Raw genomic sequence first — 26,171 nt, forward strand, 5'->3', positions numbered from 1 at the left:
CTTCTCTGCCCCGCACCACCACCAACCGGCTTTGTACTTGCAAAGTTGTTACGTGAACTTGTATTCAGGGAAGTCTTCAGATTTGCACAGACGTGTTGCCAGGGGACATCAGGAAGGTAATGCTGAGTGCATCAGAACTGCCAAATTCTGTAAAGTGGTTTACTTGATGAGGCAGGCTTTGGCGAGAGCTGCTGCTGAGGCTGGGCAGGGTCTCAGAGGCTGTGTTTGTGACACCCAGACTTGTTGCTGTCACCTTGGGTGACTTTCACTAGGTCCCCAGCAGCTGTGTGGCACTCACCAGGAGGATGAGCAGAACATCTGCCTCACTGCAGTTCCTCGTGTGAGGATCACTTCTTTCCTCTGAAGAGCTTTCCACCAGGGAGCTTCCTCTCCTTCCTCACTTCCGTGGCTAGGATCCACATCTGCCTTCCCTTAGACACACACAAACTATCTCGGCAAATCACAGAAACAGAGGAGGGGGAATATGTAGAATAAAAAATAGGTGCAGATAATTGCATCTCTTTGCCATTCAAAACAGTGCCAAATGGGCACAAAGCTTGCATTATGAAGTACAAAAGCATTATCCAAGTGCTGGCTGAACAAGAGCACTTTCTCTTGGAAGTGACTGGAGGTGCTTACTCCCCGTGCTGTCACTTGGAGAGCCATGTTCCAAAACAGTGTTTCATGCAACAGAATTTCTTTTTTTTGCAAGAAGTTTCTTTGTTTTCTAAAAAAGCTTCTTTCTTCCTAACAAAAGAAAGCATCTGTCTGCTGTATATCTGAGTCTAAAACCACTTTAAGCAAGGCCATCTTTAACTCTCACCCAAAGCCAGCTATTGCAGAGATTAGGTAAAATCCTATATAGCTACCTGCTTTCACTGCTGCTCATGTGGTGTCTGTTCTATCAACTAATCTTATCTTCGGAGACTTCAAAGGCATTTGCATCTGTGCCTAGAGTAGTTAATTAAGCTGAAGAAGAAGGAAATTAGTAGAGGAATTATCAGGTGAAGACCTAGCAAAGGGGGAGGCAGCAATACGCTGTGTGGAAAGAGGAGCTCTTGGGCTGGAGGGAGACCCCAGTTGTGGTTCTCAAAGACAGCCCAGGTAAAGGCTGGAACAAATGACAGTAAATGTGCTCATGAAATCAGCTGATGACACAGTGCTGGGAAAAGTCGTTACTAGAGAAGAGGGATAATCACAGAGTGAAATAATAGAAATAGAATGATACTCGGTAATCCAAAGTGCAAGGCATACAGCTGGGGACAAATTGGTTGTAAATAAAGGAGAAGGGTTTGGGACATACCCCGTTTGGTGGCACAAAGTCTGTGAAATGCTAAGGTGGTGCATTCCTAAACAGGGTCAGTGCAGTCCTTGCAGTATTCACAGCACTATTTCCAGTGGTGGAAAGGAGCTGTTCCTTGTAGTTCTGATCACCCACAGTTAGGAAAAGTTAGTGCCATCCAGAGGAGAAGTGGGATGATCAGGGAACTGGAGAGTCCTTAAAGTGAAAAGTGGGAAGGACCTCCGCTTGTGTAAGCAAGATAGCACAGATACTGAGCAAACAGAGGCCTTTGGGTGTGAATATCTCAGAGTGAACCCCAGGAAACAAAAACCCCTATTGAAATTAGAGGTGCACACTGGCAGGGATGAATCAGGTACAGGAAAATGCCTAGGCCAGAAGGTAAGGAGAGGAGTCCCTCTGTCTGAGGAAGACGATCGGGACCAGCCTGCCAGTAGGAGCAGTGAGGGCAGAACCTGTCTGCTCCTCTGCTGGGCACTGAGCGAGCTGAGGAGAGCACTAAATGGGGTGATCGCTCACTGACCACATCTCTCCTGTGCTATGTCACTACGCTGTTCTCAGGCTCCCCCAAGTATCTGGCTCCCCACTAAATGCAAAGTGGCTTTTTGGAGAGTAGTCTAAAAGTTAGCATTTGCGTTACCTAAAAGCATCCTAATTCCTGCATCCTGCTATGTTTGTTCACACTGCTTGTCCTTTGGCTTGTTGATAAAAGCTAATTTTATCTCCGTTTGTTTGGGCTTTTTGAAGTCTGAGTCTCGGTTTGACGTTTATGCCTCTTAGGTCACAGCCACAGCGCAAGAGGGCAATGTGCAACGTGGGAGGGATGTCATAGGTGAGAGTGATCCAGCATATGCAGGGAAGGACTGTGCTCTCCAGGGCGGGTAGGGACTAAGGAGAGGCTGCCACGAGCGTGGCTGCTTCACAGGAATGTGAAACTGTGAAGGGAGAGGTGACCTCCAAAGGAAAATGCCATCAGGACTGCTACATGCCAGGCTGTTCGCACAGGGAACCTGAGCCTGCTGGGACTCACAGTGGTTACTGCCTTTGATAAGAACCAGCTAAGGTGCAAACCAGAGCATGTTGCTGCTGTTGTATCAGTATCAGCTCTTCAGGGTAGGCATGGGTAGTACTTAAATTAATAATGAGTAATAACAATGTTATAAATAAAATATCACCATACTAGCTGAAGTGAATAAAATAGACATGAATACATTAGCGTTGGATTTTAATGACTTAAGCCTATTGCTGAATTATTCTCTCCTAATATTAGTTTGACTGCAAGGACAGTATTAAAACCAACCAGAGAACCAAATTGGTGTCGGGATGTGCGGCAGTATATTAAATGGGAACGCAGCCCAAGAAAACACCGTGCCTCTGTGCCTCTGCTCAGACCGACACGGCCAGCTCAGAGCAGGTCTGCTCTACGAAGCATCTCCAGACTGTTTCTTCCCCTGCTTTTGCTGATGTACAGGATACCAGAGTCAACTTATTTTTCTCTCCTGTTAGTCCAGCCTTCTCAGAACATGAGAGTGGTGTTAATGGTGAGCACATTTCACTCGGATGCCCTCCAGGGCTGCAGAGACGCTCCATCACCCTGGCCCTGTGTGAAGTCCTCCAGAGCCTTGTTTTGTGTACTTGCTCAAACTTGAGAAGCTGCATTATGGCATTTGATTCTTCCTCCTCACACTGCAAGCCTAGCTTGCCATGCAAAGCTTTGAAGCCAGCAGGAGAGTTTTCGCCTTGCCCAGCTGCTGAAAACTTTCTGCAGCATTTGCACGAGGCCAGCACCTCTGCAGCCATACAGCGCTGCGGGGGCTCTGTGAGCTGCTGGCACTTCCCACAGGGGCTGCTCCAGGCTTCTCAGAAGCAGAACCAAAATGAATTTTGCAGTCCAGGATCAGTCTGCTCTTGTCTTGAGACAGGCAGAAGTAGGGGAGAGCTTGGATCTGGAAGGTGGAGGCATGGCAGAGCCCTGGGTGCTGCTTCTGCTGCCCGGAGGGAAGGTGAGGGGCTCAAGGTGTCACCTGCCACAGGCTCCCCCCTGCTGGGGCTGAGTGACTATGGGTGGGTGAGGAGGTGGGCACTCCACATCTTCACCACATGTGGTCATCCAGTGCTAAACTTGCCTTTAGGAACTGTTTTCTTCTCAAAACCCGGAATTAATGTCCCCATCTGAGCAACGTGTTCTCCTCCCTTGTCTTTTCCAATCTGGTTGCACTCCTCCCAGTCACACATAAAACTTTTTATGCTTCAGTTTTCTGCTTAAGGCTTAAGCAATATTCAGATTGAAAATAATTCAATAGCCTTTCTCCTGTTTTCATATTTTTCTTCTAGCATGGCCTCTGTTCTGTAGGTTTTGAAGAAACCCAGGTCTGCTGCTTGCCCAAAGAGCATTTGGATGCTCATCTTTCAGTGGCCTCTTTGTTTTCCTCTACAGTCATTCCCACTCCATCACCATTTTAGTTGAAGGTACCCCAGTGTCCTCCAGATGTTGAGTGATCAAATGGCATCAAAGAGCTTGGGAAAAGTATTTAATGGTGGCAGAGGGAGCTCAAAACTTGCTGTCTTCACAGAGAGGAACTGCTGGGCCCTGCCTTGCTCTTCACAGATTCCCAGTCTGAATCCAGAGTTGTGAAAATGTGGAAACTGTGAAAATATGGGCTGTGAACACTGGGAAGCTGTGAAGCGGAATGGGTGGGGATTTCCAATCGCTATCAAATGCTAAGTTTATAGATTCTGCTTGAAAACTTAATTCTCCGATAAGTAGCTTTTTGTCACTACAACAGCAGAAGAAACAGTGGCCAAGGCTGCAGAATTGTTTCCCTTGTAAAACCTTTCAATTCTTTCATCAGAGTTTTTTGGCATTTTTAAATTTCAGGCAGAAGCTTTTGAGGCCTGGCCTCTGACAAAAGGCAAATTTTATTTGAGCAAAACCTGTTGTCTTCTTTCTCAGCCTGGAAATGAAAAGAAATAATAATAATAATAATAATAATAATAATAATAATAATAATAATAATAATAATAATAATAATAATGCAGGCTCCCATTGTGTGATTTATCTTTTGCATAATTTTGCAGCTAAATTGCAAATGTGATGTTTTACATAGAAACTGCTTTGGCTCAGGAGCTGTGGCCTTTCACTGGCCCAGGGAAAACGGAGGTTGGTTTGGCTGGAGGACTGGCTCTAGAAAAGCAGTGGCGTGGTTGTGCCTCACAGGCAGCAGCGAGGAAGGACTCAGCTGCCCAATGGCTCTTTGAGAAAACCCTTTTGGAAGAGCAGGAGTACAGTCAGATTTAGCAGGTGGCTCACAGGAATGTACCTCTGGCTAATCTGCCTCTATTGGAAAATTTTTCAGAAAAATTAGAAATTCTGCTGCTTTTTTTTTTTTTTTTTTTTTTTTTTTCCTAGCACAGGCCCAGAAAACCTATAAGCTCTTTCTTGCATCTCAGAGCAGAAACAGCTGCATGAGTTGTGGTGTTGCAGAGCTCAGGGGACCTGGGAATGTGTCAGGGCTGTGGCTGGGCTCAAGCTGCCTCTGCACACCCATGCCCTGCCTGTGCTCGTCACCCTCGCTGTCTCTTAGGAGCCAGGGCAGACCCAGCAGAGGCGGGCCCAAGCAGAGTTAATAAATCCAAGGGACCCCCAGGGGGTTATTTTAACTTCTTATATGAATAGTGGGGCGGCTGAACTACAAGAAGCTTCACACCTCCCCATATGCCCTCCCCATATGAGGGCACCCCCCTCACCCAACAGCTGCAGATGCTGGGCTGCTTAACCCAGGGTAAATCATCCCTTCTGCCTGAAACCAGTAAGCCCAGGTGCCTGGACTGGGCTTCAGCAGTTTGTTTGATCTGGAGGCCCTGCACATCCTTTTTGACACACAGCTAATTACATGGAAGGAGGCAGGGGACATTAAGGAGGCGATGCAGAGTTAATTGGAGGTGGCTGTACTGAAGCCACAAGCAGTACAGGCTGAGGTGGTGCTGGGGAGCAGGGCACTCAGCATCTCTCAGAGCATCCCTCTTGACAAACCCCACTTCTTAGTGCCTTCTAATGCTGCAAAATGTGCATTTCAATTCCCTGCCAGATTGGCTATTCATCACAAACACATTTAGGCTTAATTGCTAATTAATTTTCCCTAGATAGTGTAGATATATTTTTTCTCACTGTGTGAAATCTAGAAGAACTTTCTGAGAACCAGCCACAAATGAGTTGATTGTAATTGGTGTTCTGTCTCACTTATGTGAGAAGTAACAGTTCATCAGCTCTTAATTAGGTTGGACTTTTTTGAGAGCAGTTTCCATTTTTTTGACAGAAAGATATACATCTTGTTTCTCCTATTTCAATAATAGTAATAATAATAAGTCATTTTACCTCGAATTGACAAATCAGGCTGTGTTTGCTGGTGTTTCATTCCTCCTGATGGTGAGTGGCAAGCTGCATGTAATACCTGGATTGCTGAGCAATTTATTCAGTTAGTGTCACTTGTCACAAAGCAAATAGAACTGTTTGTGCAAGAAAGAAAGTCTGCACTCATTGGAATTAAATTGTGAACAGGTGACCAGCAGTCTTGGGAGTGATACCCTGAGATGTGGAGTGCCTTTAGGTGTCTCACAGCATCAGAAGAACTTTGAATTTTGTGCCTGTTGTCACTGAACTCTCTTCAGGCCATTGCACAGGTAGGAAAGCCGTGGCAGCAGAAAAATGAAGCCACCTCAGATGAATCTGATTATTAATCTGTAGTAGCAACCCGTGGTGCAGATGCAGAAGGCATTTTCATTTGTTCAGTCCACTTGCCGAGTTTTAGCTTCACTCAAATCTGAGAAACCACAGAGAAAATATTAATGTAGGAAAGACTGTACCATCCTTCCAGTGAAAATAAGGCCTGGAGAAAAGAGTTGTGCTAGTTATAAAGTTTCAGAGATGTCTAATTGTAGTCAGTGGCACTCCCTCAAAAAACAATTCCTTTTAATAAAGCTTTGTACGTGCAGTATGCATTTTTCAGAAACCTTTCTTTCTTTTCTTCTATACCTGACACAGTGAAGTTAATTTATATACCTTAAATGCATGCTGTTTGGTTATTAATGCATTTTAATTGAATAATGGTTTCCTTCCAACTGCAGCTTATCATACATCACCCCAAAAAAATGGGGTAGCTTAGATTTAAAGAACAAGATAATCAGGTTTGCTTCAAAAAAAGCCCCAAAAAGCACAAATGTAATTGCAATGAAAATGATACTTTGAATCATTTTTCCTCTCACGGACTTAAATGATGATTACAGTTACTCGTGTAAATCAATAAATTAAATCAGGCCGTTCCTGCTATGAGTTCCCCGCGGTGTAATCTGAAGGTAGCTGGCAGAATGGGAATACCTGCAGATGTTAGAAAGGGAAGAATTTAATCTGCCGTCTTCACCCTGCTGTGTGTACAGAGATGAAGTCCTGTTTGTGTCGCTTCTGTACCCACTGAACCTAGGATGTAAAACCATTTAGTCATTTATACCTAAACAAAAGCAGGATGCAAATCCAAATAAGCAAATTAATGAACGGGCGTAGAACTGCAAACACGGTAACATTGGCATCGGTTCAAACCCACGTGAGCCTGACCCTGGCATGGCAAACATAGTAAGACGTGCCCGTTCTGCAGCAGCGCGTGGGACTGGGACACCTGCTCAGGGGGCTTCGAGGCAGAGAGGCTGCGATGTCTGAAGTGGTTCTCTGGAAGGGCTGGCACCACTGCTGGTGGCAGCCCTGCTCCACCTCTGCCAGGCTTTGGCAAAAACGTGCTAGCTAACAAGCACCCATGCGCTCGTCTGACTAACTGCAGGCACTGCAGGGTAGGTCTCCATCGCCTGCATGGCATCCGGGCCTCCTTGTGTGCACTCAGTGCTTTCTGGTGATGTTTAACAAGCACCAGCTTCTGTGCCAGAAACATCTCCTTCTTGATTCAGGCTTGAGTGCCTCCTCTGGTGGTAGCTGACACTTGTGGCAAGTTACAGGGTATGTAAGCAGTGTTGGTTGACGTGTTCTGTAAGGAAAACCCAGAAGTAACACTATGGCACTTTACTTTTTCTCCTCAGTTATATAAGAAATTCCTCAGATTAATGATACCCAAGTTCCTGTCTTCACTAATCAGTTGAGGTTTTGTGTGGTAGCCTGAAAACTACCTGTGTGATTAGTTGCTTATTAAAGCCTCCTGAAAACCACTGGGAGTTTATGCAGTTGTTTGTGTCTCCGATGGGCAGTCCCACATGGCTGGCCCGGTGAAGTGAGCACCAGCACGATTCTTCTGTGGATGTAGGCAGATTCAAAAAGTGCCAGTGCTAACACTTAGTGCTTGACTAAAACCAAGTGTTGCGTCTAAACGTTAAGAACTAACACGAGGATTTTGCTATTTGGAGCCTTAATGTTGAGTCTACTAAAAAGTCCATTGTGGCATGGTTTGGAAGAAATACAAAAAAATAAGTTCATTTGCTGTTAATGTGCTTAAGGACAACGTGTTTGTTTCATATCTGCTTGGCATCTTTTATTGCATACAAACCTTACCTAGTGAATCAAGTAAGAAAGTAATCAAGCAAATATGTAAAAAGTAATCAAGTAAACTGTAAACTGATTTAGTTTACATATGTACAGTTTACATATGTGTAAGTACGGTTAGTCAGGCAGAAATAAAAATGGCATTTGGTGATGACAAAGCATGATTGCTGTAAGATTTCTGTAGGCTGCGCTTGTACGTGCGTAGATAAACCCCACTTGTCATGAGCCCTGGCTGGCCTGATGCCTGGCTGGGGACTGACCAGGGGAAACAGGATCCTGCAGGTAGCAGCCTGGCCTTTTACTGCTGTAGCAATGCAGGGAGTCCTTGGGAAACACCCTCGGGGAAGAGTCTCGGTTGTGTGGCCACCAGAAGAGGTGGAGAGGCCCAGCCCCCAGTGCCCTGGTACTGGCAGTGGGGGGTTCTCCTTCAGTCTCCCCGGCCAAGGCTTGGGACGGAGAGGGTGGGTGAGATCAGCTAGAGGAAAAGCTCTGTTAGTGCCTTCTTATTTCAGGGCAGTCAGTTGTTCTGCCAGACAGCGTGGCCTGTTAAATTCCCCAACTGATCTCCTTTTTCCTCTCTCTTCAGGTTATTTCCAGGATTTGTTGAACAAGTCAGAAAAAGCCCTTTATGATGCTTTCCCAAGCTTGTACGGAGAATTGTACACTCAAAACATGAAGGTCTTCAAGGACTTGTACAGTGAGCTACGCCGCTATTACAGGGGCTCCAACATCAACTTGGAAGAGGCCCTCAATGAGTTCTGGACACGCTTGTTGGAGCGGCTCTTCAAGCTGATGAACCCCCAGTACCATATCACGGATGAGTATCTAGACTGCATGGTGAAACACGCGGAGCAGCACAAACCCTTTGGGGAAGTTCCCAGGGACCTGAAGGTGAAGGCAACCCGAGCCTTCATCGCAGCACGTTCCTACGCGCAGGGCTTTCTTGTGGGCAGCGACGTGGTCAAAAAGGTCTCTCAGGTATGTCGGGGTTCTTCCTTCTCCTCCATCCTCAATTTGGTTGGAGCCAGTCAACTACTTTTGGTCAGGGACAGGAGGATTTATTTGCCATTAAGTTTTTGTTACAAGGCAAGCAGATATTTTTAAGTTCTGTAAAACAAACTGCTTGAGGGTAACCCATCAGTGGAAGGGAGCAGCAAGCCTGGGCTTCTACAGGCACTGGAAGCGCTGAAGAAGCAAGGTATAACTCACCGCAAGTCAGACTTTACCTCATTTTAACCTGTGTGGCAGAGTGCCAAGGAGATGTCAGTCGCCCAGGCTGAAATGCTGTTTCGTTGCTTGCCCAGATTCCTCGCGTTTCCCTGGCAGGGAAATGACATGCCTCTAAATCACACTGCCTTAGTTTTCTCCTTGATGGAGATATGATGTAGGGTATGCAGAACTGGCTTGCCAAGAGTGTGCTGGGAATGCGTGCAGAGAGATGCGTCTCGGTGGCTGGTGACAGGATTCCTGTGGCTGTTTGTGTAGCCGTGTGTATTTGTACAGCCTCTGTGTACAGAGAGGGTGAGTCTGAAGAGTGTATTGGGATCTTCAGGGATGAAAGGTGCTATATAAATGTAAATTAACATGGCTGAATCCAGGGTTTCAGGAGAAGGAAAATTGTCTGTATTCTTTACTGCAGAAGCAGCCTTTCATAGCCAGAAGGTGATTGTCCTGAAACAACATATTCAGGCATTTCACACAAGTAGCAAAGAGAAAATCCATACTAAAAAATGACTGCATACTGCATGTGGCGATGGCAGTCAGCAGGTATGAGAACCAGGGTGTGATTAAACTGTGAATGTAAAAATATGGAATCACAATTAATTTCCTTGCAAGGTAAAGTGTAGCAGAGGACGATACTATTTGATGCAGCAAATCCAGACTTTGATCTCAGGAAGAAACATTAATGTAGTAACAGTGACAAATGCTTTAATTTATCAATGTGGGACTATAAAACCGTTCAGCTACCCAACAGCCTTTGTACATCTCATTAACATCACACTCTCCTGACACTTAAGACAGATAAAAGAGGAGAATGGTGTAATTTCAGAGAGACCAAAGTAAAACATTTTTCATAAATCCTCTGAATGACAGAGAGCATTCCAGCTTGCCATGCGTCGCTGCCTTTTGCCAGGTGCGGTGGGTAAAGCAGACTGGTAGGGCAACTGCAGTCTTGGTGTCAGTGGAAGGGAAGGACCCAAGGTATGGATGTGCAGAGTATATTGGTGAAGAACCTCTTCCTGATGTCCAGCCTGAACCTCCCCTGCCTCAGCTTGACACCATTCCCGTGGGTCCTAGCACTGGTCACTAAGGAGAACAGATCAGCACCTGCCTCTCCACTCCCCCTCACAAGGAAGCTGTAGACCACGATGAGGTCCCCCCTCAGCCTCCTCTTCTCCAGGCTGAACAGGCCCAGTGACCTCAGCCACTCCTCATATGTCTTCCCCTCTAGGCCCTTCACCATCCTTGTGGCCCTCCTCTGGGCACTCTCCAACAGTTTTACATCCCTGTTGTACTGTGGTGCCCAGAGCCGCACACAGTGCTCAAGGAGAGGCCGCACCAGCACAGAGCAGAGCGGGACAATCACCTCCCTCGACCGACTGGCACTGCCGTGCTTGATGCACCCCAGGGTAGGGTTGGCCCTCCTGGCTGCCAGGGCACACTGCTGGCTCATGTTCAGCTTGCTATCAGCCATAAACACCGGATCCCTCTCCTCAGGGCTGCTCTCCAGTGTCTCATCCCTCAGTCCCTACGCAGAACTTTTGTAGAATTTCAATTCTGGCTCTCTTTTTCGGAATCCTTCTTGGCTCACCTACCATATGGCACGTGGAGGAACATGACCTGTCACAGTATTCAGAGCACAGGGCAGATGATCCTCTTCCCTCTGCCTCCCTGTTCTCCCAAGGCTGTTCACCCTGTTCCTCCTGGCTGCTCCTCTCACAGCAGCACTCCCTGGGCTTGCAGTTAACCCAGCACGTTGCTGTTGTAACACAGTCTGCAGGAACTGAGTCGGGAAACCTCAGAGCTCATTTTGTAATGAAGGCCAAAACCGGCCCATTTTCCCTGTCTTTGAGAATGGGTTTACTTGAGGCAATGGAGGATGAGAATGCTGAGGTGGGAAAATCATTTTGTGGCTGCCCTGGTAGCCCTCAGCCATGTCTGAAATAAAAAGCCTGATTTACCCACTTTCTCTCACCTGATGTGGACTTAAACCAGTGCTGAATTGAGTGCAGCGCTGTGGCTGACACACGGGTTGATTTTTGTGAATGGCCAAATGCCTGCACGAGATATAGGGCATGAGTGCTGTCTTTTGAGGGATTTTCAGCAAACCCCCTGTCAGTAAGTACGAATTTTCCTTCTGTTTGTCCTGATGACAAGTTCCAAGTTTTACCTCGTAGCTGTTTGTCTCATTGCCCCAATTCAGAGCCCCTGCACAGCCAAGAGTGGCTCTGCCCTCCCCAAAGGGAGAAGCTGTCCCCACTCTGCCCACGAGTGCAGCCACAGAGCATCCTCTTCACCCGAACAGGATCTGCAACTGGGGCTTTGATTTTAGTCATTTTTCATCTTGCTTTATATTTATGACATTCAGCGAAAGCTTGCAAGATCAGAGGCTGGGATCAGACTTTCCTGGCAGCTGGCAGTGTTCTCTAAAAATAACTCTTTGAGCTGAAACTTCTCACAGAGCAGTGGCGTTTTGGTCAGGAAGTCTGGGGACAGCCTGTTGAAGTGGACATACAGAAATAAATTATCCAGCTTTGTGCTTCTGAAAAAAAAATAGATTAATTAGTTTTTATTTGCGTGTATAGTTGCAAATCTCAGAAAAGCCACCAATTTCTAGGAAATGACATCCTTGGTATGCAGCTTGCCCTCAGCAAGGAATAAAATGCTCTAAGATCAGGAAAGTGTTTCTTGTTCAGCAGCCAGGGAGGCCGGCACTGCAGACAGTTGCTGCAAGTGCACATTGTACATCATCTTCGGAGGGTCAGACGCACTCAGGAGATACCTGCCCGGCGGATGGTGGGGACAGGGAGGCTGCATGCTCGCGTGGGTGTTTTCCCACATGCCAGCTCCATCTGAAACAGATCCCTCTGCAGTCCTCCTTGTTTCAGCAGCTCAGGCAGTTTCATGTCAGTGTTTGTCACCTGCATGCTACCAGTAGCCCAGGTCCTCAGGCAGAATACTGCAGAGGCCGTCATCCCATTGAAAGACTGAAGCTGTTGGCCACATGTCGTAAAACGGGGAAGAGTCTGCCCAGACGGAAAGACAGGCAGGATTCTGTGACATTTCTTTAATCTCTGCTGCCTCTCCTCCTTGCCCCAGGGGCTCTTCTTCCTCAGCCTCCCTTCCTGGGCTGATAGGAAGCCGTGGCTGCAGGCCCGTGTGTGCGCACTGCCTGCGAGCCGGGCTGCTGGGGGCTGGCAGCAGGGGATGAAGAGATGGGGGGCAGCAGGAGGGAAAATGGCAAGAGCGTTTTTCATCTTTACTGCCGTCCTGGCTTTTAAGGCAAAGTCACCCTGACAAACTCCAGGCTCTGACACCAAGATCTAAAGCTTTTAAAGCTGTGGTTCCTGCCACCAACCTGGCCCCACGCTGACAGCAGCGGAAGCTCTGCCATCTGCACAGCGGCTGCGGGAGGGGGCCGGGCACGCAGGCAGCCGGGGCTGCTCTCAGCAGCCCTCACGGGGCAGCCAGCACGGGGATGGATGTGCTCGGAGCAGGGCTCGGCTGTGCTGCTGTGCCATGATGGGTGGGGGTGTTGGGGCGGCATCTTTGTGACCACATTCAGGTTGTGTCTTTCTGTAGCTAGTCTGTTAGCCCTGGTGCAGGTTTTCCCTTCGGTTACAAAACAGGAATTCATTTTTCATGGTCTGCATGGAGTGGCAGCTACCAAAACAGCAGCAGCCACAGAATCCCTGGTGAAGGGCACACAGAGTAAGGAGATCCCCCAGCGCTGCATGCCTCCACTGCCTGCTGGGGCAAAGCAGACGAAATACCCCCGTTTTGTTTAGGATTCTTTTCTTCCATTGTGTGATTGGCACCTGTCCCAAACCAGCATTTGCTGCGACACAGAGCTTCCTTTGGACAGGTGAAGGCCTTGTGCTGGGTGGCTCGCTGGCTGCCAGCTGCTTCCCCAGGGACCCCACACTTAGTTCGAGTGATCGTCAAGTTCAGTGACGAGAGCATGAATCTGTGCTCCTGTGACATATGGGGTGCAGGTGCACTGAGATAAGGCTGGAGGGGAAGCAAAGCTGAGACAGTAAAAATGGCAGTGGTTGGGAGATAACCACTTAAACCAAGGCAGAAAGTCTTTGGAGAGATGCACCATGATAAACAGGGGGATCCCGTCTGCTTTTTGTTTGTTGCTCTCACAGCACGGCCCAGATGTCTAAGTCTTAGGTCAGGACTTCAGCACAAAGTGCCGTGGGGACAGGTAGCAGATGTGATCTCGTTTTCAGCAGGGCACCCCAGATTGCAGTGAGGCTGCATATGGGTCATTACTGGCCTCCTGCATCTCAACATGAGAGCAGGGGCTGCACCAAGGGCGGGAGGAGAGCTGCTCCCCGCATTAGAAGATATCCAGAGGTCTGGACACCTCAACTTCCCCTTGGAGACCTGGACACCCTCCAAATGTTGGGTCAGAGTGTGGAAAAAGTGAAGCAATAATGCTCATTGAATCATTGAATCACTAAGGTTGGAAAAGACCTTCAAGATCCTCTGGTCCAACCACCCCCCTACCACCAATGTCACCACTGAACCCTGTCCCCAAGCACCATGTCCAGCCTTTCCTTGAGCACCCCCAGGGACAGTGACTCCACCACCTCCCTGGGCAACCCGTCCCAATGCCTGACTGCTCTTTCTGAGCAGAAATGTCTCCTCATTTCCACCCTGAACCTCCCCTGGCACAGCTTGAGGCCATTCCCTGGTCCTATCACTGGTTACCTGTGAGCAGAGGCCGACCCCCAGCTCCCCACAGCTTCCTTTCAGGCAGTTGCAGAGAGCAATGAGGTCTCCCCTGAGCCTCCCCTTCTCCAGACCAAACCCCCCCAGCTCCCTCAGCCGCTCCTCACAGCACTTGTGTCCCAGGCCCTTCCCCAGCTTATGTCAATCATCAGTTTTAAGAGTTGTTTGCATTTCTTTTCCTAAAAAGATGTTCTTAAAGAAGGCTACTTTTCCTTCAAGGTTGAAACAAAATATGATGATTTTCTTTTCCAATTATAAGCTTTTTCACTAAATCCTGTATTTCATTTTACTGATGGAAGTCGTCTATCAGTACAGTTTTATTTAAGCAATGCTGTGTCTCGCCATACATTTTGGTCTCCTTTTTTAAACTTTTATGTTGGTATAAGGTAAGTGGCAGATTTCCTATTTACCGTATGAGTAGTTTTTAAACACATGGTGGGTCAAGCTACACTTGGAACGAAATTGAATTCCAATTAAAAAGGCCCCAAAATAGAATTTTTAGAAATGTTTTTAATCGTTAAATGGGTGTGCTGGATGCATACGGAAAATAATGATTATCTAAATATGCTTTACACTTCCAACAAGTCAATTTAACAAAGACAATATGGTCATCCCTGGTACTCCTGTCCTTTAAGGCTGTGGCTGTTGTTCATACCTTGGGTTTTTCATAGGTTGGAAGGACATAGTTGGTTTCTGCCTTTGAGCTTACAGTTGCTTTTTGGGTGAATTAGCCATGAAATTGATCAGAATAAAAATGAAGTGAAGAATATAATCTTTCCCACAGATATGAAATCACTTTGCTAAAACAGCTTGAGTGCAATGAATTCCTGTCCCATCTGCACAGTGACACATCTCCATCCTTTCGGTGGCTTATCTTTATTCAGAGCATCGGCAATAAGTACATACAACCATAAGTAATGCTTTATTTCACCTATTTATTTCACCTAAAGGCTTTCACTTTTTTAATAAAGTTACATATTTATAAAAAGTGCCCTCCCCTTGATCCTGAAAAGACAATAAAGCCCAGCTGGCTTACTGTTTGTACATAAATGTTCTGAGAATGTTGTCCCGTGGTGGAGCATCAGCAAGTGGCAATATTTATTATTTCCTTCTCACGGAGCAGTATCCCACCTCTTGCTCTGGGGCTGTTCGTTTCTTGCATGGCAGAGGTGTGTTTTTGTGTTATGGCACTCAGCAGCAGGATACCATTGTGCAGACTGTCTTAGCCCCAAGGAGCCATTAGAAGCCAAAGTAAATTCGCTCTCCAGCTGATGTGCTGCTTTGTAGAGCCAGAAGCTCTCTCCTGGGACCTGCTTTCACCAGGGGAGGTATCATTCCCTTCAGAGAGATCATCTGTTGCTCTCCTGAGATTTAATAAGCCTCCCCCGTTCAGACTGCAGTACCTGCACTATAGACAGCTCTGCAGGTCTTAATAAGACGCTGTTCATCCAAGAGTTCAGCCTTGGACCTTAAAAGATAAAGTCATGAGACTGAACCCTGCAGGATCATCACGTGGGGTGCAGGCAGAGGAGAGCAGCAGGGCCCGTGGGTGCTGGCATCCCCAGAGGGGCAGAGGTGGCATGCAGCATGTCCCAGCCAGGTACAAACAATTGACAGAGCCTGCTGCTGCCCACGGGATGCAGCCACCTCCAGCAGGAACCTGGAGCAGGGAGGAGGAGTGCCTCAGCTGCACGCTGAGAAATCACGTCCTAGCCAAGGAGCTGGAGGGGAAGCAGCTCCTGGGAGGGGGATTCATTTCCTGCCTTTTGATTGTCAGGGGTCTGGATAAAGATATTGCAGTTTTCCAGAACAAGAACCATTTTAGATTAAAAATATTTATTTTTTTTTCTCCATACTGTCATTGCAAACCACTGATTTTTGAGTTTCCTGGAAACAAGCTGGTCAGTGATTGTGCTAAGAGTTTATGCTCCTCCAGACCCAGCAGCAAGTCATAGGATGGGAAACGCCACGGGTAGCCCTGGCGGATCTGGCTGTGTTCAAGAAGAGGAGGACTGAAATCCCTGTGGCTGGGAAGCCTGTGGTACTTCAGATGCCTCTGCCTGCGAACATCTTGCACTGCAGGCTGAAATAAGCTGCTACACTTCAGGGACCGGTTCTGTACTCAGTCCTCCTGCCCAGACCTCTGCCTTTCCCCACTGAGGTCAGGGCTGCCTCTGAGGAAGCCTCCCATGTCCTTGGAGAGCCCTCCTCCCCAGGTGGTTGGTAGCTGGGATTGTGTGGCTTAAAATGTTTCAGATATAAGTCCCAGTCAGCCAGATTCCTCTGCAAACCCAGAAGCCTAACGTCCCTTTCCCAGAACGATTTCACAGGTGTTTTTCAGGTGGTGCTTTCCAGTATTTCTATCCTGTGTTATATTTAAATCACAAACCTTCAGAGATAAAAGCCTGTAGGTGTTCCGGATATAATAGAAATAGTGCAGGCAAACAGGTACTTGTCTCCCATACGTATCTGGTGGTTAAAATCAATTGAATAAGGTTTTCAAAGGATTGAAAATTGTACCAGCTGGAAATCTCTGCATAAGGTGGAAGGAGAAGGGAGTGTGTTGAACAGGCAGCAGTGGCTTGCAGTATTTTTCTCCAGAGGGAGAGGAGCGTGACAGCCAGCCATCTAAACTCATCAGTCTTCCATTCATTTTAGTGTCTGGACATAGGGGGGCACTGGACAGGAACCCCAAGGCTTGTATCCTCCCGGGTGGCTGCAGGTCCTGCCCTCTGCTCTGGTTTCCCCGTGAACCGTGCTGCCTGCTGGGGCTGGGAGTCATCGTTGCTGCTCACGGGAGATGCCATGATGCTGGCTGCGGGAGGGCTGGGACTGACTGCTCCCTAATCAGCTGCCTCCATTTGGGTTGCTCTAGCCTTCATTTCTTTCCTTCTTTCTATTTTTTTTGAGTTTGCAAAATGGCCATTTGGCTGCTGGGCTGGCCTCGCTTCTGTCCTGAGCCAGGAGGAAGCCAGGCAGTCTGTCTGTCCTCAGGCTCAGCACCAGCTCTGGTCCACTGGAGCGCGAAGGGCACAGCTTTGGCACCAGTCTTTATCTTCCGCATCCCTCGCCCTGTGCTGAGCTGATTGCAGCGAGGAAAAGCAGGAGGGTCACTACCTGCAGGGTCATCTCTGCCATCTCTGCTGTTTGCTTTGGGATCCCTGAAAGAGGTTTTGGAAGCACAGTTGATGCGTCTTGAGTGATGGACTTGGTGAAGCTCAGAACTCACCGTGCGCCATGGACTGATTGGCGTGCATTTGTGTAAGGGAGATAATGACTGAAGTGATTATACAATTCATTAGACTTCGAAAGAATCATATTTGTCAGCCCTGCAGCTGTTCCTTACAGAGTTTTATTCTAAAAGATGGGAAACCTTGGTTCATTTAACACACACCGAGGTGCTAATTATATCAGGACTGGCACAAATATGCTCAAGGCAGCTGCTGACCATGTGAAGGAGGGAGCCGGGGCTGCTCCTGCGCAGGTGAGCTGGGTGCTTACAGCCCCGTGCACACAGCAGCCGGGCCCCAGTTTCCAGCTTGCACACCTGGAAACAGAACCCACAGCACCCCCCTGCTTGTTTTGATCACAGTGCTCAAGAGTCCTTCCTTGGAAAGACTGAAAATGAAATGCTTCCCAGCTTGTAGTTGCCACATTGCAGACAGCCCCCGTCACGGAGCCAGGCGGCCGCAGACGCGTCCTCCAGGTGCCCTTCGTGGAACAGAAGCGAGGGCCCGTGGTTGCGCAGCGTGCTGCTGGGCTCTGCTGCTGGCACGCCTGGCAGCACCTGCTCCCCTGCTCACCGTTTCTTTGTAGCTACGGTTTTTCATGCTGACAACCTTATCCCAGCAGTACAATTCAGGCTGAGGGGTTTGGAGTAATTCGAGTGGCTCTGAACAGCCTTCCCAGTGCACACAGCCAGAGCTGTGAGTTGAAGAGCTGACCTGATTTCTCTGAAATATTACTCCAGAATGTGTGTTTTTTTTGTAGCTGGCAATAAAAAACTTCCCTTACTTCCACGGGTTGCCTTTAAAATACCCCTCAGGAAGGCAGGCAAGGGTGCCACACACTCAGCTGCCCATGGAGCCGCCTGCCTTCAGCCCCTGAGGCCTCCTCCAAGGGACGGGGAGCAGAGCCCGCTCTGATCCCAGCCCCATGTCAGGAGCTGGTCTCGTGGTTTGTAAAACTACAGGTCGCTGTGTGAGTTTTAAAAACATGCAGTGAACAAGAACAGCGGTAAATTGTAGTCTTGCTGCGGAGGCATCCGGCTCTAGGTGCGTTCTCCCACTGGCTGTCAGGACGTGCACCTGCCTCAGGTTTAGAAAGCTGCCTCTAAGCTGCAGGCTTTAAACCGTCGGTAGGTTTGGGAACCCAAGCTGCCCGATGTTGCTGGGTTCAATTGGTGTTTCTGGAGGTTAAAATGGCCATTCAGTCAGTCAGATATTCTACCTGGAAGAATACACCTGTGAGTTCGTGCAGGCACTTTTTGTCATATATTTGACGTTTCTGGAGGTATTTTGTATTCTCCTCAACCATCCCCACGTCGTGTCAGAACAACAGCCTGGTGCTGCAGGTCCACGTGCCTCTGTGCATACCTCGCAGCTGTGTTGCTCCTGGGCGGAGAGGGCTGGGAAGGGACACAACAGGCTGGGACCTGATCCCACACGGTGAGCACCGACAGCACCTCGCTCCGCAAGGAGCTCCCTGGGGCAAAATGTTTCAAGGGGAGAGGGCCAAGAGAGCTACACCTCCGCCAGAGGCATTACGGACTGGCTTGGTCTTCTTCCATCAGTCAACCTGCCTGCACCCACTGTATTTCTCACCCGGGCCTCTCTTCATCCTCAGATCTCTCCCCCCTACCTGACCCTGGCTCCTCGGGAAGCAAGGCACAGATGGCTCCCAGCAGCCTGGGGCTGAACATGCAACGGGAGAGGGGGGTAGGAAAATAGCAGCAAGAGCTGCACTTCATTTATTGGTGTTAAATGCCTTTCAGATGTACTTAAAGGCCCTCGAAGGCCAAGGAGTCCCATCACATTGCAGCTCAGCTGCAGGTTCTCATTTGCTTCTAAGCCAGACTTCAAAAGGAGAAAGGATTTGGGTGGGGATTTTTGTTTTTGTTTTGCTTTTTTTTTCTTTCCCTCGATTGAAGCCAACATTTCAAAAGCATCTGCAGCTTGGCCACAGGTGCTGGGTGCTGAAGGAGCTGCCTACCTCCTCACGGGCACACAAGGAGCTTTACCAGGGGCTGCAGGAGCAGCAGAGCTGGGCTCGCCCCTTGCAGCTGGCCAGAGCCAGGCCTGCTCTGCTCGTGCTGAGGGTAGCAGTGTGACTGTCGCTGCTGAAGTGTCCTTCCAGGTGCATGCAGCTTCCTTCAGCCTTTCTCCAGAACTCAGAAAGCTGGGGAGTGGGAGGGAGGATCAGTGCTTGATCCAAAGACCCCTAAAACCCCTGGATGTGATGATACAGAGCTTGTCCCGGCACCAGCACCTCGTTGTCACTGGTGCCCGGGGCCATCTGCTCTGCATCCCAAACTTAGTTCTTCGGTCTTTCTAGTTCTTAGTTCTTTGGACCTTCACAGAAAAGAATTGGCTTGAATAAAGAAATGTGTTTTGGATTGAAGGTGTAGCAGCTTTTAGCTAAAAAAGAAAGACACGGTAATGCATTAATATTTAAGGCTTCTATCATTACTTTCACAGGCCCTTCTGTGAGGGTGTTACCCTCAAATATTTTCCAAGCCATAGGCATTAAGGTAACAGCAGAAAATATGGGTTTTCTTTGCATCTCTCTGTTCTTCTCTGTGACCTGTCCTATGAGGCTCCAGTTACTAAGGGTGAAAAAAGCCTTCCACTGTGATAGTTTTAGAGCAGTCCAGTTCCGTGCCAGGAGGAATTGCGCCGTGCTTTCACACCCCATGTGGCTTGCACCAAACCTTACACTGAGATATCTACAAACCAGGGGATGTTGTCTGGAAAATGAACAGATAACCTGGGTGGGTGATTCACTGGGAAAAGAACAGATGATGGTGGGGTTCCAAGAGGAGTATCCCGTGGCTCTGTAAAACATGCTTTTAGTATGTATGAGCATGTGTATTTGTGCAAAGATGGGGGACTTGGACTGAACATGAAAAACACAAGTTTGAGCCATTCTTTAAAGGCTCAGAGGAAGGATAAGAAGGCTTTTTCCTATGCTCTGGAAAAATCTAGCCATTGCAGCCAGAGTGCTTCCCAGTTGTGCATCCCATGGAGACCAAGGCCTTGGCAGATCCAAGAGCTGTCTGCACTCAGGTGTTTTCGGTGCCTCCAGTGTTGATGCAGGAGAGCCTCATGTGGTTGAGCTCTTTCTCCCATTCTACAAGTAGTTTCGCCTCACCTGCGTCTTCCCTTCAGAAAGTTTATCCTGAATACATGTTTTAGATAATAGTAAGGACAGCTCAGTTCTCCTTAAGCATGTCTCAGTGCCAGGAGACAGAGTAGGTGACTGCTCGTCCCTCAGCTCCCTGCATTTCTGTGATTCTCTGCCTTGGAAGCGTATTAGTAAACTACCTGGCAGGGGACTTTTTGGTCAGGAGCCTTCCAGGCTGAATGTTTTCTAAATTGTCTGTTGTGGTTGCAGGGAACCCAGCCTGGGACTAATCCCCCAGCCTATCCTCTCAACAAATTGCTTGCAAAAGTCATTAATTTTGCTGTAATTGATTTAAACATTGCTCAGGAGGAGGAAAAATGAGGGAAACAAATGCCACTTTGAATGCTGAGGACGACGTGTTCTCAATTTTCTGTCGTATTATCTCCACATGTGCTCATTCCCTGCTGGCTCTTCCGCAAGCGCCGGTGCCGAACAGTCGTGCGGTGAGTCCCAGCTCAGCGGCTGCACCGTGCGGTGGTGCCACGAGCCGTGCAAACCCACGAGCTCCCCTCCCACCCCAGACATGATACGAGGGATTCTGCGGAGATTTTGTGCTCTGGCGAAGTGCTTGCCTCCGGCAATTCACATCTGCTCGGGTGACTCCATCTACCACGCATGGGCACATCAGGCTTTGGAAAGTAGCCATGGAAAAGCACAGAGCTGGGCTTTCGATGCGAGCCGCAGTCGCAGGATAATACCTGATGACAAGCTCCTTGAAATGTCAGTGCCGATGGTGAAACGGTGCTTTTTATGAAGCAGCCACCTGTTCCCGTCGCATTAGCTCATTGCTACTCAAATCAACTACTGTATCCCCAGCTGTAAAGTAGCTTTAATTAAAATGAGTCATTGCTCAATACCAAGTTGTCCCCCATTTTGGGTATTTCTTAGAAATTATATTATTTTTCCTTATCACTTCATCACTGGGCTTAGGCTTTCAGGAACTGCACCCACTGATGTCACTGGGATCAGAATACAGTACACAGATTTTAACTGAGCAATGACATAGGAAAAATGTATTTTTAAGTTGGGCTTAGCTTTGTTTGGCATATTTATTTATATCTCTGACAACTGAATGAGGAGTGCCCTGGCTCCAAGCCATCTCTCTCAGTAATGTTCTTTTTTCAGGTCCTTGGTAAATGGCTTCTCAAATGTATTGTGCATTTCTTCCTGACATCTTTATGCAGTTTCTAGGTCACTGACCTAAGACGGGACTATAGGTGCCACTGAAGCTAAAGGAGAGCCATGTCAGCATGGAGAAGGAAGGTTGTTACTGAAACCCTGTAGTTGGAAATCATGTCTGTGTAAGATGAGCTCTAATACGTGTATATCAGGATGTGCAGCATGTTTAGTAAACGCACTGGCATGAATCAGAAGATGCAGGAGGTGGGATCCTGGCTGCCTGGGGCCAGCTGGGTGGACTGCCTTAAGCTGCTGGGGGTGGGCCTGGTTTCTGTGGAGGTGAACAGTTTGAGTAATGGCACCACACAGATGTAAGACGTTGGGCCTCTCAGCTGATTCTTGGTAGGAGTAGGTGGTCAACTTACACTTGCATTTTGTTTGCAGGCATCATGTGTTTTAGCCAATTTATAAGCAGGTCTTTTAATTAGGGCTTCCCACCAGGAAACTTAAGGAAAACATCCACCACTGACCCCAAGGAGTCCCTCTTTGATTCTCCTCTTTGATTCTAAGTCACACAGAGCAGGTCTGCACCAAGCAGCATCCTCTGCAGCTCCGTGCTGTGGCCAGGCAGGGAGCAGAGCCGTGCAAGCCCTTCTGCCAGCTGTGAGATGAGGGAGGGATGTCAGGGCTGGGCTTGCACCAAGGTGGCATTGCTGGTTCTCCTGCCTGACTTGCCAGCTGCTATTAGGGAAAGTTTGAGTCCTGACGACTTGGTGTTTCCCAAAGCACCCTAATGAAAGCCCCCTTGTAGTGACAGCGACCCTGGTGGGAGCTCAGTCAGGCACCCCCAGAAGTCGCAGGCTGGGCCAGACTGATAGTACTGGCCCAGTACTAGAGAAAGCAATTGCTGGCCCAGTACTAGAGAAAGCAATTGCTGTCATGTCCTGTCATCATGCCGTGCCAGCTCATTAACGATGAACACATGATGTTAGCTTTCACTTCATCTGCAAGAGTTCGCACGCTGCTGCTTCCAGGCCACCTGTGCTGCACAGAGGACGTCGCTGATTGATCCATCGGTTATTGCGGGGCTGGAAGGGCAGAGGGGCTCGGCAGCAGGTTGTTAGCTGCTGAGCAGGGGGGTGGTCAGAATGTTTTAGGGCCTTTTGAAAGCTGTAGGAAAAAAACAGAACAAGGGAGTGTCTTAGAGTATGAGGGTGTTGGTGGGTGGGGTCCTTTATTTTGGATTTTTTCCTCGTGTTGGCTCCTTTGTCTGTGCTGCTCTGTAGCAGTTGCAGGGAAAGGTGAACGGGCTCTTGGTTAGGGCAAAGGGGAAAGACCAGAGAAGCTTTTTGGACATCCTATACCAAGGGGCTTTCCATTCCAGCTCTCCAAGAGCACATCAGCTGAACTAGCAACACTTGCAGTGGCCAAGGGAAATAAATACCCACCCTTCCCTGGGAAGGTCTGTATCAGGGCAGCTGTACTTGTCGTGTCTGTTGTGGGTGAGGTGCTACCTGAGAAAAAAATGAGAGTTTTACTTCAACAGGGACTAAAGAGCTGTGCAGGGCTCTATTCCAAAACATGCTCCAAGCCCCACAGAGGGACGGTGCAGGGTCAGTGCCAGGAGGAGCTCTGGGAGCCCCATCCCCTCCCTCTCCTCTGCCATGTGTGGAGCAAAAGTCCATGGGCTGGGCTGTGGGGAATGATGGGGAGCTGAGCTCCAGCCAAGTGAAACATGCTGGAAATGCTCGCTGAAATTCCTCCTTGTGCCCTCTCATCCCTTTGTTTTCAGTTCACCTCTGCAGTCCGCCTATGAAAAAGGAGTGCTGCTGCAAGCATAGGTGGCTTGAGTAATTCTTTGGAGAAAGGGCATGGAGCCCGGCCTCTTCCACCTGCAAAAATTGACACTTATTGTTTCTGCCACGAGGTTAAGTTGAACACTTGGCCCCTGCCAGGTTCAGCAGAGCAGCAGTTGTGCGGACATGTGGCCTGTTCAGCCCAGGGGACAGGCTGCAGGGACAGAGCCACCTCTCCCAGGCACCACAGTGCCCCCATGCCTGGGGCAGTGTGGCCCTCCCCTGTCCTCCAGGAGGCAAAGCCACCTTGGGACAGTGACAGGCAGGCCCTTCGGATAACGGCAGGGCTCCGGTGACCCTGGTTAATTACTGGCCCTCCCATGGCACTCACCAGTGGATGAGGTAGCGCTGCCCTCCACTTGGAAAGATCCTCTCTGTTTTGTTGGGAAAAAATAAATAATAAATAAAATAAATAAATAGATAGATAAATGAATAAAAGAGTAAATCCTGCAAGCAGAAATGCCAGTGAAAAGCCTGCTGGGTGCACTGCACACTTCGTTTCGGTACAGCCTCACTGCATTCACGTGAGCAGCACCAGTACAGCTGCTGGGTTTACACAGGGCTTTAAAGCCAAGCGTGGTGTAGATGCTTTTCTGAGCCAAGATCTGTCACTTGTCTCTCTCTGGGTCCCCCGTGGGATCTGGCCGGGCACTGAGTAGCTTTGTTTTCTAAATATTGGTGGCTTTCCTCTCCGCTGCTGGACAGCCAGCCTTCACCTGCCCAGAGGGGAATCCTTGGTGGGCAGCGAGCAACCCCACTGTCCTGCTTCCAAGCCCAAGTGGGTCAGCCTCCTGCACATCACAAGGCCTCGCGGTGCCACCAGTCCCCCAGGACAGGCACGAACATGGGAGCATCCGACCCAGCCGGCCACCTCCTGGTTCCCATTGCCCCTGCTGGAAGTCCCCATCTCGTCTGGGGACACAGAATGGGACACAGCAGGTCCCAGGGCACGCTGCGCCAGGCTGGGAGGGGGGTGCCTGTAAAACAGCGAGACAAAGTTGTCTTCAGGACGGTTTCATTCTGCAGAAGGAGAGCTTGCAGCTCCTTTCCTAGCTGCACCTCCTGCTTTATATGTAAACATTCTGCTTTCGGAAGGTCTTCACTAGTGAGTGTTAGCAGTCAGTGCGTTCATACCTGCTGCCTTTTTGGGTACTGTTCAGTCGTGGCTATTTACACCCCGAGCCAAGAACAGCCCTGAGGCTGTTCTGTTCTCCTGTCCCTCTGCCCAGCTGTCCCCGCGCAGCTCGGGGCCTTGGTGCTGCCTCCTCCCTCAGTGCTGGCTGCGATGCGTGCGGCCCTGCTGGCTTCTGTGGGACGAAGCCTCCATCTCCTGGCAGCACGGCCGCACCGCAGCCACCGCCAGCTGCCGGTGGGAACTGGCCCAGAAACGCAGCAGAAAGCGCTCCCGGAAAGCAGAGCACGGCCTGGGCTCGCTTGGTGTTTCCATCAGGCTGCACAGGAGGAGTGCTGTGTTCAGCACAAAGCGTCTCAGGGTGCGTGCTGGTGGTGAAGTGTTCCGAGTGTGGGTTCTCTCTGTGAGACCCAGAAAGTCTTATCCTGGTTCCCAAAAGGTCCCCACGAGGCTCTCTTAGTGCATTCCTGCCAGACAAAAGCCCAGCACCACGCCACCTCTCTCATCCGAGGCTGGCTGGAGGTGAGGTGCTGCACCACAGGCAGCTGAGGGCAGGGGGAACTCTGCAGGTGTTTCTCTGTCAGCCTAGGAACTGGATTTTTCTTCCCAGAATTTCTTCTTACAGAAGAAGCGTGAAAGGCTGTGTTTGAGTATCTGTCACCATTAGTGAGGAGGTCAGGGGCTGTTTCCAGCCCTGCAGCAGCAGCCGCCCCCAGAGTTACCCCTGAAGAGCATTGACTGCACGTGCGGGCTCTACAAGCTGCTCACACCGTGCGTCTGGCTCACTTCACCAGCTCCTGCAGCTCCTCAGATGCTTACAGAGAGCAATCTCTCTCCAGTGTCGAGTGCTCTCAACAGCAGGCAGTTCCAAAATTCCCCATGGTTTTGTAATTGTTCAAATCTTTCTCCAACACCATCCTCCTTACCAAAGGTGCCAGCTGAGAACTTTTCACGTCCTGGCCCCTGCTGTGCTTCCCCCAGGAGCCCAGAGCTGCGGTTTGTGGTGGGACACCTGCACCTGCAGCAGCATCCATCCTGCAGGGAGGGCACGGCTCGTGCCGGGCATGTGGCAGGGTCACACGGCCAGAGCCTGCGGTCACGACGCCAGGAGGGACGGGCTCAGTTAGCACAAGCCTGACCTCGCCACCACAGTGCTCAGCCTTTAAACGTGGTGTGATGGCGTGCTGGGGCCGAGTGCTGCCAAGCCCCATGTCCCTCAGCCGTGGTGATGACACGGAAGGGGATCTTTGGTTTCAGGCTTGTGCTTGTTCCCTTTTTATCTGCTGGGGGGCAGGCCTGGCCTGGAAGGGAGATGGTGCCTAATTAACAGTTTTTTCCTGTTACGGTGAAAAATGATGGTGCCCACTTACAGTTTTTCCCTGTTTTTCCCCAGCAGGACTCTGAGGTCCCATCCCTCCAGTGAGGGGTGACACCGAGGGAGGGTGGGGGGAAGGAGAGGTGGAGAGAGGGGACTCAGCCTTCCCAGGCCACACACCTGGGAAGCCATGCTGCCTTTTGGAGCAGCACCTTCCCCCCCTCGCCTGCCGGTGTTTCTGACTGTGATTCGTCTCCCCCAGGTATCCCTCAGCCACGAGTGCACCCGCGCCATCATGAAGCTGATGTACTGCCCGCACTGCCGGGGCATGTCCAGCGTGAAGCCGTGCAACAACTACTGCCTGAACGTCGTGAAGGGCTGCCTGGCCAACCAGGCGGACCTCAACACCGAGTGGAAGTACCTGATGGGTAAGAAGGCCTTAGCCACAGCACAGCTGACTCTGGTGGCACCTTTTGAACTCTCTGAGGTAGCGTTTGCCAAGTAAAGAAAGGGCCATTGGAAGCACTCAAGGAGGCTTTTACACTTCT

The 26,171-nt window shown here is 49.4% G+C and overlaps 1 protein-coding gene across 3 annotated transcripts in view; it reads left to right on the forward strand.

Moving 5' to 3' along the window:
- GPC1 (glypican 1) overlaps window positions 1–26,171 on the forward strand; it is a 208,219-nt gene that overhangs the window by 170,669 nt on the left and 11,379 nt on the right. For all 3 annotated transcript variants that reach the window (XM_068692219.1, XM_068692218.1, XM_068692221.1), the window contains 2 exons: window positions 8,425–8,816; window positions 25,886–26,051. In XM_068692219.1, coding sequence (XP_068548320.1) covers window positions 8,425–8,816; window positions 25,886–26,051 — 558 coding nt within the window. The remainder of the gene's footprint in view (window positions 1–8,424; window positions 8,817–25,885; window positions 26,052–26,171) is intronic.

The sequence above is a fragment of the Anas acuta genome, chromosome 9 (genome assembly GCF_963932015.1).
Source record: "Anas acuta chromosome 9, bAnaAcu1.1, whole genome shotgun sequence".
NCBI lineage: Eukaryota > Metazoa > Chordata > Aves > Anseriformes > Anatidae > Anas > Anas acuta.